The sequence below is a fragment of the Dermacentor silvarum genome, chromosome 1, assembly GCF_013339745.2.
Source record: "Dermacentor silvarum isolate Dsil-2018 chromosome 1, BIME_Dsil_1.4, whole genome shotgun sequence".
NCBI lineage: Eukaryota > Metazoa > Arthropoda > Arachnida > Ixodida > Ixodidae > Dermacentor > Dermacentor silvarum.
The window spans coordinates 97,593,121-97,606,666 of NC_051154.1; the positions used below are offsets into that span (position 1 = coordinate 97,593,121).

Here is a 13,546-nt window from a genome sequence, read left to right on the forward strand (position 1 = left end):
GAAGTAGGACCCATAGCGTCACCTGTAACCCTTTAGCTATTGTGCAACTTATTTCTGTGCTTGCTTTTTGTTTTCATATCCCTCTTGAGCAATAAACCAATCTCAGTGAACAGCGTATTGTGTCAGCATTTGTTGCAGAAATCACTGCCATGATCTGCTTTAATAAACGAGTTATATAAATTTCTGGAGCTCACAAATCAAATAAATACTCTAATTTTGGCAATTCATGAGAGTTGAGAAGACCTGCACGATGCTAACAATGATTAAGAACTACATGCTCAGTCTGCATTGCAGGGCCCCCAAGTAGCACCGTAGGGAAACTTCTGTAGATCCTGTATATCCTTTAGTGGCAGTTTATGGGGAACTTCTATGCCATATACATCTTGAGTGGCTTCACAAAAGTGATGTTAATTTTAGGAAGCAGTAAAAGCACGTGATTTTTTCACATCAAACATTTTTCCGGTTCCAGGCCCATTCTGCTAAGTCGTCCTTATTAGCTGCAGTTTAAGCTAATGGGTGTCAGACCATAAGCATTGCAGACTACGTCTGCATGATGTTCTGTGCCACGAGTGTAGTGAATGCTAATGACTTGCTCTGCTCAAGCTCTTTTCTCATTAAATAAATGGCAATGGGCAGACATCACCATCAGCACCACCTACTAGTTCATGAAGTGCAGGCAAATAAATGTGCGAGGAAAGTTACTGATACTACCTCATCATCCACTATCAAGGAAATTGTATCCCTGAGGACAATGCTCAGCGCATACTAAATATTCTTGCAGGGACCACAGCTTAATTTATTTTTTAAAGATATTGTACCAGAACTCGAAGTGCATCTAATAATATATGATAATAAACCCCTTTTCAAGTTTGAAGTGTGCTTCACCACACTGTACTTCTGACCCACTAAGAGTGGCTCAGGTCACAGTTCAAAGATAAAGTGCGAACTGTGTATACGAGGGCTCTGCTGTTGCATGTGATTTCATCATAGGATTTATGTTGCTGCCTTCTGCAGCACAAGACACAAAACAACACAAGTGTTTTGACATAATGGGTAATTTCAAAGTGTGCTTCAACGCTGTTAGCATGGCAAACTGCATATTGGGAAACTTGCTTATTGGGAAACTTAATCTCTTCTCCTTGACAAAATGACACTATTATAGATATTGAAAGCACTTACAAATGCTATACATCCAGATGTAAACCAGAAAATAGCCAGTCATACTTGAGCTGAATTTGTTGTTTTCTGGCTGAAAGGTGGCTTTTTTTCATTTGCTTGGGGTATGGCTTTATATATATATATGTATATATATATATCATCATCAGCCTATATTTATGTCCACTGCAGGACGAAGGCCTCTCCCTGTGATCTCCAATTACCCCTGTCTTGTGCTAGCTGATTCCAACTTGCGCCTGCAAATTTCCTAACTTCATCACCCCACCTAGTTTTCTGCCATCCTCGACTGCGCTTTCCTTCTCTTGGTATCCATTCTGTAACTTTAATGGTCCTAAATTATATATATAGGGCATCCCAACTATCATGCACCAAGATTTAAAAAAAGAGAAATTGCGTTACTTGAAGAAAACCTAGTGCATATTGTTTCCAGTACAGTGGAGTAGCCGCCAGTAATTTTTTCGTTACTGAGATTTAATTAGGTAATGGTAATTAATTATCTAACTCGAGAAGTACTGTCATAATTATCAAAGTGTCAATGAGAAAATTGTAGAGTAACATGAGAAACTCCTGATACAGCTTTCTGTTGCTCAATATGTGCTACATAAAAGTGTTTTTCTGAGCGCGAAAGAAAGAAGCCCGCTCAAAGCACACACAAAGTGCCTTGAGCGGCCAGTCTCGCATCAATTTTGCGTGTATTCGCGGGCTTCTTTCACGATCGGAAAAACACTTTTATGTAGCATGTATTGAGCAACAGAAAGCTGTATTGGGAGTTTTTCATGTTTCTCTATTACTTTCTCATTGACACTTTTAATCTAATTATAATAATTGAGAAGTTGATTAAATAGTCAAGAGAGAGAGAGAGAGAGAAATGGGGTGGGAAAGGCAGGGAGGTTAACCTGAAAGTATTCTGGTTTGTTACCCTGCACTGGGGGAAGGGTAATAAATAGTCAAGACTAATTATCTAATTAGGTGGAATGCAAAAAAATAATCTGTGTATCTCCAAGCGACGACGAACATAACCCGAGGAAAAAAAAAATTACTGATATCAGGGTATGAAACCAAAAATAGCCTACTGTAAAGTGTGGCACGCGCCCTCAAGAGGCGGCCGGTAAGGCATTATTGGAATCTTGAGTGAACATGCGCCGTCGCCTTCTTCACTTGCAGCCACCCACGTAAGATGTGTCTCGTCTAACTGAAGTCAATCCTTTCTTCTATCGTCTTTGCTAACCATAGCACAACGAGGGCGCAGGTTGGCATGCATCTCCTTTTCTAGTGCGGCCGTGACTGCGCATGGCTGTCAGCGTGGTGTCAACAGGGTGCTTGGGCTACGTAATGTTTAGAGGTAATTTACTGCTTGGGCAAAGACTGGGTGAGCTGAGATGGCGTGGCATCGTGTGCGCTGTCTTCCCGCACGTTTAGTTATGGAGGTTGCATAATTTAATTTAATGCATAATTTAATTTATTGTAATTTAATTTAATGTTTTGGAGACATGTTGAAACGAGGGGCAGACAAAGCATTCGCTCCCGACTGCCGCCGCTTTTCATGATAAGATCTTTCCAATGTGGGCGACACTATCAAGCTGTGGGCTGGAGTGGACACGAAAGTGTGGCTGGCTTCCCTTCGTACCGCTGACATGAAGATATTGTTGACACTGCATAAAACCATATCTTTCATTGGCAACTTCCAAATTTAATAAAATTAATTTTTTAAAAGTCAGATTTGCTTTTTCTGATTTGCCCGATAATTAGGAAAATATTGCGGTCCCTTCCATGTAGAAAATATCGGTGGCATTATTTATTTGCATAAAAGGTTGAATTTCAGTATACAAAACGTTTCGATATAATGACACAAATTGGCAATTTTACTGAATTTGTTATATAGAGGTTTACCTGTGCTTTGTTGCATTTCAGCTCTCTCTATGCATGGACACATTTTGTGGAGAATAACATTTAAAGCAATCAGGCGCATAAACAGTTTCTCATTGGGCTCTTCGCCATATGCGTTATCCACTGCAGTATGCCTCATGCTGGTTAGAATACTGAAAATCTCATTTTGAACAGGTATCTGTGAATATGTCTTTCAACGTGTGTTTTGACAAGTTGTCAGGGACCACTGACGGATTGCATGCAAACATTTCCTGCTTCTGGCATGTACTTCCATGCACATACTGAAAAATATGCCTTTGTGTATGTACTGGCAACAGCTACGAGGTTCCTGCGAGCGTGCTTTTCATCTTTAAGAGCATGCGAGAGCACACTGTTTCACAAAACGCTGTGCAACCCCTATCGATTGCAGCAGCTGCCCGACAACGTTTATAAGTCTTTCGCACGTGTTGTGGGCAAATAACTTCTCAGACAATATTCACAGAACGGAGGTTGCATTGACAAGTGTAGCCAAAGAGTCCGCAAAAAAAAGAAGCATCAGCTGCTGATCCCACACATTTCTGTGCATAGGGCCAGCATGCGCAGACAGTGCGAGACATTTCGTGCATGATAAAGTGTGAGCGGCGCGAGCTCAGGCTGGCACACGTCGCCACACTCACCCACTGCAAGCAATCGGAGCACGCTGTTTTCTGAGTGCTTCGATGGAGAGCTTGGCAAGCGGGCTCGTCGCGCCACCCCGGGGTATCTAGCTGCACAGTGCATGGCCTCCAAAACCGAAACTGACCCTCAAAGTTCCCATATTGGCCTTGGCGCTACTGGCGGCACTCACTTTTCTAAAGTTGTCCATTAAAAAATTAATGGTAAATTTGTGTCTGTGGACAACCTAATTAAGGTTCAGCATTTTCGGTTTTCATTTTCCCGAAATTCCCCCCAACATACTTTTTTTTTTCATTTCCACCCAAAATTATTTTATTTTCTTCCACAAAAATTAGTTTTTTTTATTAACATTTTTCGAGAGGGCCTTCCACTGCCTTTTTTCTATGAATAATTTCTCGCATTGAGCTTGCCGTTCTTTTTTGTTCTTTTTTCTTTTTTTAAATATTTTGTTTAGTTACTTTTTTTGACACTGAAATGTGTTGCATGACTGCACATCCTGCTCTTCACTGTAGTTCCACCCAATGTACGGAACACCAATATTTTTGAGAATGGATCTTTAACAAGGGCACCATGTCATACGGTGATGTGACTGTAGAAGAATTAAGAGAGTGCATTTGATAGTTGATCTCAAATAGAATGAGACTTTGTTTGTAAATTATACTGCTGCAGAGATTCAAGAAATATAATTTAAAAAATGACAAGGTATATATGACCCTGCTTGACGATCACTGAAGTTGCCCAGCTCATCCGCCACACTGGGCGTAATACGCGAACACTGCAAGGACCCTGGCCAGAGCTTCCTTAACTTCTCTGTGTGCTGCGTCTGCTCCCCTCCCTGTTTGTTTTCACTGCAACGACAGGCAAAATGAAAGCAAATAAGGAAAGAAAAATGAAATTGTAATTTATGGAACAGCAGGGATTGAACCTTGATGTCGCATAACGTTGACCTTGCCAGGTTCCTTGCATTGGAGGGCATGTAGGCTTGCAGATGCATGCCAATCGCCATGTCAACTCTCTGGTAAATTTGCTTTCATTAACTTTAAAACTGAATTTAAAAAGAAAAGGATCAGCTTCCTTTTTTTTTTTTTTCAGTATAAACAAACACTGAACACTAACCATAATGCATCTGTGATTAGCAGGCTGCATGCCTGGCTGCAAGAAAATACGAAATTTTGAAATACTCTTGAGTCCTGAAAACTTTAATTTCCGTTTTTATAATTTCTGCATTTCAACTAAACATAACAAATAATTTCCCCTGTGCTTTCTCTGGCTTCATTGTATGTGTGTTTTTTGTATATGGCTGCAAATAGGTAATGAAAGTCAAGCCCTTCAGTTCCCCTTATTGTTCTTGCTCATTGCATAGCGAGGTCCCAACTGTGGCAGCCTTGATGCCATTAGGTAGCATATGAAACTTTATTGGCTCACATGCTATGTGACGCATGTGGTTGAAAGGATGTTCCACATCTGGCACCATGGCTGTGAGGGACATTGGCTAACACTCCCAAAGCTAAACTTGTACACAACACAAATGCCCAAGAAAGTTGATGGGAGTATAGCCACCATGGTAGCTTAATTGGTAAAGCGCCTCACGTGTAATCCTAAAGATGTAGGTTGAACCCCTACGTGCAGCAAGTTCTCTTTTCATCCACTTTCATTTCCCTTTTCTTTATAATTGTACATTTAAATTAAGCAAGACAGTTAATTTCCCCTATGCTTTCTATGGCTTTGTTGTCTATCTTTTTCATATGGTTATAACTTACAAGATAATTGAGTCCCTCTGATTCTGTTCTTCTTCTCGGTCATTGGTGGGTTAATGGTGCATTAGGTGAAGACCCTATGAGAATCTTTGTTTGGGCTAGTTGGTTCATATTTTATACTTACTTTCTAAATGTGTGTGTGTGTGTCAATTTTATGTGCCTACATCCTTATCCTAAGCACCATTTTCAGGTATCAAATGTGAAAACCCATTTGTTTGTCATCTGACATTTAATGACTGCAATGCAAGGCATTTGCAACACATCCTGCATTATCAGTTATTCCTCAAAGGCTTGGAATGCGGATTTTTGTAGATGTGTTTTGTATTTTTCAAGAAATGATGTGTTGCTATTGCTAACATTGTATTGTTTCATTGCAATGATTCTGATGCAAAATAGTAATGATGGTGGCTTGTTTTATGTCAATGAATTGTGCAAAATTTTTTATTTCTTGCAGAAAAGGATTCTGGGCCAGTGGCCTCCATTCCAGGAGGGAACCCTAGAGCACTAACTCCAAAACGAAGCTCTTCCTATGGGTTGCCATCTCCAATGGCATGTGGCTCTCCCCCAGTCATGTCTGGTGCTCCTTCTGGTCTTCTTATGGAAACCAGAAAAGTGAGTCAAGTTTTCTTGAATCCTTTCACTCAGAGTCCAACTTACTGCCCCCCCCCTGGTCCTACCCTCTACATCTTCAAGCCCTTTTGTGCATGACGTTATGTAAAATTATTCATCCCTTCCAAGTACATAGCGGTGCCAGTGTACTTCTGCATTAATAACTAGAAAACTTCAATGCAAGAAAAAAAAAACTGCAAGTGCCAGGGCAGCGTTCCTCCACATTAGCTGGCATGAGGAATTCTGGACAACCTTTGTTTTCTGCCACCTCTTGTCTTTTCCTTAATTTTGGGGCACATGTTAGCTATGGAGGCTGATGACAGGGTATGTTAGGCATGCATGCTGTGTACTGCTTGGGTATGGCTCCTCAGAGATGATGGCTTTTATACTGAGTGTTGCACACTGCGTCTGCCCAGGCACTGGACTTGGGCAGCCTCAGCTCACAGCATGGCCATCGCCTGGACCATGCGACCAAGATGGACTCCTCCCTGTCCTCCTTAGACTACCTCTCTAGCAAGCACTTGACTGGACCTCCGTGAGCTTTCATTTCCCCTTCCTTTGGTGTGGCAAGAGCTTTACATGTGGTACCTTGCATCTTGGCACTTGGTGATTTGCATGGGTACAGGTGTGCCGCTAGGTGGGCTCCTGCTATTTATTTAGATCTTGTGTGACAGGTGCATGCAGTATAGGTCTTCATTGAACTGTGCTCGCGTTGTTGTCACGCTACGAGGTGTATCACATCCAGTGTTTTTTTGTTTTTTTCACCCTATGCCATTTATTTTTCTTCTCTTTCTGTTTTAAATTTTAATGCCCGTTTTTTTTTTATTGCATCTTATCTCTTCCTATTTATTTATATTGCACACATTGTATTTAAGGTTGTTCTTTTTGCATCCCCTCCCCCCTACGTTCTGACAATAGGCCAGTGTTAGTGAGATCTCGGCAAATAAACTTGCTCTTGGCTTAGCAGCTATGGTGTTGCGCTGCTAAGGACGAGGTCGCGGGATCAAATCCCGGCCGCGGTGGCCGCATTTCGATAGGGACGAAATGCAAAAATGCCCGTGTCCCGTGCATTGGGGGCAGGTTAAAGATCCTCTGGTGGTCAGAATTAATTCCGAGTCCCCCACTGCAGCGTGCCTTATAATTAAATCGTGGTTTTGGCACGTAAAACCCCAGAATTCAAACTTGCTCTTATCAGATTTTTTGTGTCATGCACAACCTGATTTTCAATTACTGTTGCTTTCTGTTTTTTCATTCTTCAGGCTGTAAAAACCTCTAGCTTGGAACATCATTTGAATGAAATAGTGACCTTTGTCCACTTAGAATGACAGCACTAGAAAAGAACCAGAATTTTAGAGGATAAGTTTGACTAGTTTCTTGGATGCTGATTGTGGGTCCTCTTTATATCACCCATTGGGGTGACATAGGGAGTATTTACATTATTCAGGGCCCAAGAAAATTGGTGGTAAGATTAATATTATGCTTTAGTGCTCTTGCAGTCTGTTTTGTTGTTGGTAAAATATAGAGCTTAGCTTTTATTTCTCTTGAAAGCATATCACTTCTGTTTTCTAGCCAGAAATAACTTTTTTTGCATCTGGTACACACGAATCAATTGGTTCATATTTGCCCCATTTGCAGAAATTCCACATTTGAAAGCATGAGTAGGATCAAGATTATATCTTTCGTGTTTCTTTATTAAACTTGGCTATTTGATTTTAATCAGCTGGATAGCAAACTGTTTGGTTTGTCATGTTTTCCTTATGACGGCAGCAGTGACAGTGATTTAAAACCAGAGGCAGTGTAGTAAGTTGTGCAAAAATAACTGCATAATATAGTTCATTTCGTTTAGTAATTAAACTCTTATTTTTCATAGTGAAATGGCAGTTGACAACATACAATGGAAATACCCAAAAGTGGTAGTATCCCAATTAAAACTGCAGAAATAACTGATGTTAATTGTAACATTTGTAATAATTAGCAAATCCTGTGATTGGTAAACTCTGTTTTGTATGTTTGTTGTGAAAGCAGTACTAAATGTTGTAAAGAACTTTTATTTCTTTTTTGCAGTTCAATTTCCTGTTTTATTTCATGCGTAAATTTCAGGGTAATAAAATGACACTAAGATGTTTATTTCTGATTTATTTATTTATTTATTTATTATTTTTCTTAAATATCTTTTTAGTACCCTTTACGGCATTACGTAGGGGGGAGGGGATGCAAAAAGAACAACCTTAAATACAATGTGTGCAATATAAATAAATAGGAAGAGATAAGATGCAATAAAAAAAAAAAAACGGGCATTAAAATTTAAAACAGAAAGAGAAGAAAAATAAATGGCATAGGGTGAAAAAAACAAAAAAACACTGGATGTGATACACCTCGTAGCGTGACAACAACGCGAGCACAGTTCTCGTTGCTCACACCATGGTAACAATGAGTCCGCATCAGAACACCAGGTTAAGAATGCAATAATCAATTAATCATTTATTTATTGTGCCCAGAAACAACCATGAGGTCTAAGTGCTGGCGCACGCATACAAAAAAAAAAGAAAAAGGAAGAACACTGCAGGGGGGGGGGGGGGGGATATCATTAAAACAAAACAATGAATAAAAATAACAATCTTGCAAATAAGAGTACATACAACAAGCGCAAAATGAATAAACAAGAAAAAAGAGGAGAACGGAACTTGAACAATATGTGAAACTATGGCACAACAGCGCAAAGTTCTGAAAAAAAAAATGACGGCGAGTTGTGAAAGATATCAAGATCATGAAAGTAAGCGTTATAAAGACTGTATTTTGTGGATGGTCGAGTGTTGATGATGACAGGCAGGAACATGGAAAGGCCTATATTCTCTGTTGATTTTGCGCGGAATACGAAACATGATACAACTGATGTGTTCGGGGCAAGTGAGGATACCGTGAAAGAGCTTGAAAAGAAACGGAAAGTGAGCGCGATTACATTGGCAGCGAAGTAAAGGCAATGACAATAATCCAACCGTCCAATAATCCAAAAGCAAGGTTCAGTGTCCATGTTAGCAAAGATGTCATGATATATGCTTATAAACTTTTTCTGTACCCTATTTTTAATGTCGCTGTTAAATCTAGGAATGCCATTCCAGACAGCCGACACGTATTTGAGTTGAGGAAGACAGATTGTTGTGTACAACTTGCAGAATGGTGTAAGACAATTGAATTCTCTTGATAGTAGGCAAACAGAGCCAAGAGTCCGCTGCGCATACCCCGCATTGCAATGCATTTAAATGTTAGCTGAAAAGTGTGAGGTTGTTTCAAAAAGTATATCGAGATCATTGATCTGACGGACCTTACACAATGGTACAGAATCGGCTGAATAAGAAAAAGAAATGCTTGCTTTACGGGTGAAAGTCATGACTTTGGTCTTAGCAGCATTCAAGGTGAGGTTAGTATCTTTGTACCATTTAGAAAAGGAAAACGGGTCCGACTGCAGGTTCTGACAGTCATCAACAGTATGAATTGCTTTAGGAACCTTGATGTCATCAGCATATAGAAGGAAAGAAGAGTTCCGAATAGAGGAAAGAGCGTCATTAATAAAAATTTTTAAAAGCAGTGGTCCTAATACTGATCCTTGAGGGGTGCTGCTAGTTGCCATGTAAAAAGAAGACATTTGGCCATTGACGTTAACATAACATGATCTATCAAGAAGATAACTGCGCAAGAGATTTATATTTGGCGAGTCAACACCAAAGTGTGCAAGCTTGATCAGAAAGCAGTGAGTGGCTGACCACATTAAAAGCTTTGCTGAGGTCACATTAAATAGCGTCAACTTGCCCCCTTTCAAGTACCGGCCCGGAGATCTGTATCATGAAACTTGCAAGTTTTGTGGTAGTGGAGTGGCCAGTGCGAAATTCATGCTGATTTGAAATCAATGAGTTCACAGTAAAAGACAATATGTTGTGAAGAGCAAGCTCAAAAATCTTGGACATGGCACAGAGGAGACAAATCGGGCGATAATTCGAGACGATGGTTTTACACAGACAGACTTAAATACAGGAAAAACACGAGCAGTTTTCCATATGTGAGGGAAAGTGTAAGCATTGAAAGAGTTATTAAATGTAGATGTCAATACTGGGCCAAATATGCTGCCGTAAGCTTTTAAAATTGCGGAGGGGATGCCATCAGGGCCGCAGGATAGGGAAGGCTTCAAGCGCTTAAGGCATTCACTGATGATCTTTGCATCAAACAGCACAGCACTAGATGTAGGAACCGTCGCGTGCTACTGACTGACATCAACGTTGAAACCTGAAGCTGAAGTATAAGGATGAGAAATGGGCAGCAAAAAATTCTGTGACTGCTGGGACTTCTACTCCGCTAGAGTCGAGCAGGCGAAAATGCTCTCCACGTTTACTATAAAGTGCTTGTGGATAGATTTCCAAGATGCCACTCGCTGGTCGGAGGCACTCTTCTCCAAGAATGCAATATGTGAGTCGTGGTCCAGCTTATAGAGGCCAGAAAAAGCTAAATTCTTCTCTCCACTTAATAGGCACAGGACTTCATGGATTTACTGTGAACGTGATCTTTATAGTTTAGGGCAGTCATAAGTTCAGATGGGAGCCAGTGGGGATATTTAGAACATTTATGACTGGTACTGAGGGTTGCATTTGTGCATACTGCTTGAAACAAGCTTCGTAAACTGATCTTCTTGGTCATCAAGATTGTTTTTTTTCTGTGACCAGTGACCAATCGGTGGTGGACACAAAACCATATAAAACTACATAATCACTATGCTTGAATGGAAAGCGAGAGGATTCATTAATGCCAGTGGAGGAGCGCTCCCTCAGGACTGACACAGAGGCAGTTATGTTAAGTGATGGGTGAAACTTATCAGGACGCACAAGGGAGATGTCAGAACAGGAGACATCTATAACTTGAGCATTCAAGAGGCAAAGGCCTAAGACCTTGCCACAGGAATTGGCAAGGAAGTTGTGCTGCTGATGAGAACATAAGGACAGAAAGTCCAACAACAGGCTGCATTTGTTCTCTATGTAATGATTGTAATGAAGATATGTCAGCGTGTTCCAGTCAATTCCAGGTATGTTAAAATCACCAAGAAGGATTACTCTGTACTTGCTATGGGAGGATAAGACACTTTCAATAGAAGAGATGACCTCATCAAACAAGACAGGGGAAGTATTTGGTGGTACATAGAACGTTCCAATTAACAAATTTTCACAGCGCGCTAGGCAGACTTCAAGCCAAATCGACTCCTGCATGCTTTCTATGTCGTTGTGCCTTAGACATCTCAGTGAACTGTTAACCGCAATCAGTACATCACCACCTTTTTGTTGAAATCCGCTTAAGTCCCAGTCACTGTGGAAGGACGTAATGTGGTGGAAAAAAATCTGAAGAGTAAATTTCACTGCAGAGCCAAGTTTTGGGAATAACAAAAATAGGAAAAGAAGGCAAAACGACATTACAGAAAAATTCACATGCTTTGGTGCGAAGTTCACGAGCAGTCAAATCAGCGGACGAGGTTTCATGAGAGAGCCTGGACACAAAAATGGCTTTTGGTCGCAGGCGCGTTTTGCCATAGATATTCTCTTGCTCGTCCAAACTACAAACCAGGCAGGCCGACGTTCTCTCCGTGTTGCCTCGGCGACATGGTCATCAGTGGCAGCACTCGGCGAAGAAGTCCAGACGGTCGCAGCATATGTCTTCTTGGACGGGTGGACCGGCAGCACAGCAGGAGAAATATGCGAAGACTTGCCAAGATCATCATGCAGGGAACGCACCTCGACCCATAGCGCACCTATAGCCTCGGCCTGCTGTGTGGATACCAGCGCGTTTTCCATGCGCAGTCGCTTGTTGTCACTCCGCAGCTGCGCCACCTCATCACTGAGGAAGGATATTCCCTCGAGCGTCTGAAGGAGAAGGCGACGAAGGGCAGCCATGTCAACGATCGCCTCAAAACTGGTCCCGTCGAAAGGAACACCCTGTGGAGGGGTCGTGATACAGAAGCACCGGGCGTGTTGGCATCACTAAGCCTGACCGCTGGAATGTCGGCTTGGTTATCCTTCTGGCACAGGTTACACGTGAATGCTTTCTCACCAGACTTCAGAAGCTTGAGGTCCTCGTCGGGCCATGCAGTACACTTCTCATGTGCACGTTTTTCGCATGAAATACAGCAATGAAACTGCTGTTTGCCATAAAAAGGCTGGGAGCACAGAATACAAATGCCCATACTAGGCGCCATCTTGCAAATAATAAAAAGAAGACGAATAATTTAAAAAGAAGAAGCATGAAAATAGATATGAAACAGAATGAAATAATAAGGTAAAAACATATGCTGTACAAAGCATACGAAAACACTTTTAAGGTGAATATACAAGTGTAGGTAAGTCAACAGCCTAGGAAGGTTAGTAGTGCTGCTTGAAAGGATGATTCCGTAAGCGAGACAGTGGTTGAAGGTAAAAAGCACAGGAGTAAGGTAGACAGGTGAGCCAACTGATCTGATAACAGTGTTCTCTTTTTGATGTGGCGAGGGGGTAGTTTCATCTTTTGTACAGATGGCAACACTCAGCACTACTCCGCACATGCTGCTAAATTTGCCGCATTTTCTTCACTGCTGTGTCACAAACCGCAGTCACTGTGTCTGCCCTGTCTGTTGGCTGCTTCAGCTCCTGCTACAGACGCTTCCACTTTATGTCGCGTGTCGCAGATCAGTGCATAAATCTTCGTCTGCTTCAGCTCCTGCTGCAGGTGCTCATGTGGTGATCATCCTGGATAAATGTTCTTGCTCGACAACTGCTAAATAAATTTGAATGGGTTTACACTGTAAGCTGACTGCATTTCTACCTGCGCAGGCTATTCACATGACGCTCTCACTATCTCTACCGCACAGCCTGTTCACGCTAATAAAGTCAACAACCTATATTCCGGATGCTCAATTTTTCGGACACTCCTGGTAATTCAGACGCCTTCGTGGCACCGCCACGTGCCCCATAGAGTCAATGTATAAGAACGTCTGAAATTTGAGATGCAAAAAACCTTCGCCGTCCATCGGACTTTTTGCGACCGCAGGTCCAAAACGGCATTAATCGAAGCCTCGCCGCCATTTTGATTATCTTGCCGCCTCGAACTGGCGCTTTCGCACGCAGAACTGCTGGCAGCCGTAGCCACCACCGCGGACAGCTAGGCCTAGCTACTGCAATGTTCGCTACCAAGCTTATAGCTGTTCGGTTCCGTGTTTTTCATTCAAACAATTCGCCGCTCTTAGCAATGGCGCCGACTCCGCCTTTGCAATCCTCGTCACTGGCTTTGAAGCTCGGAAAGCACGGCGCATTGCATAATGCCGGTTTCCAAAAGTCTGCATCGCCTCAATACAGCAGTGTTACGCGGTGAAGCATATGAGAAGTATTGCGGTGAAGCATACCATGAGTGGGAAGGGGCAATTGTCAATGGACACAGTATGTATTCCTTAATTATAC

General features: G+C 41.8%; 1 protein-coding gene across 3 annotated transcripts in view; it reads left to right on the plus strand.

Annotated features, from left to right (window-relative positions):
• The window catches only part of LOC119433248 (genetic suppressor element 1), a 174,613-nt gene that overhangs the window by 95,120 nt on the left and 65,947 nt on the right, over nt 1–13,546 (plus strand). For all 3 annotated transcript variants that reach the window (XM_049671327.1, XM_037700395.2, XM_049671336.1), the window contains 2 exons: nt 5,929–6,086; nt 6,500–6,618. In XM_049671327.1, the coding sequence (XP_049527284.1) occupies nt 5,929–6,086; nt 6,500–6,618 (277 nt within the window). The remainder of the gene's footprint in view (nt 1–5,928; nt 6,087–6,499; nt 6,619–13,546) is intronic.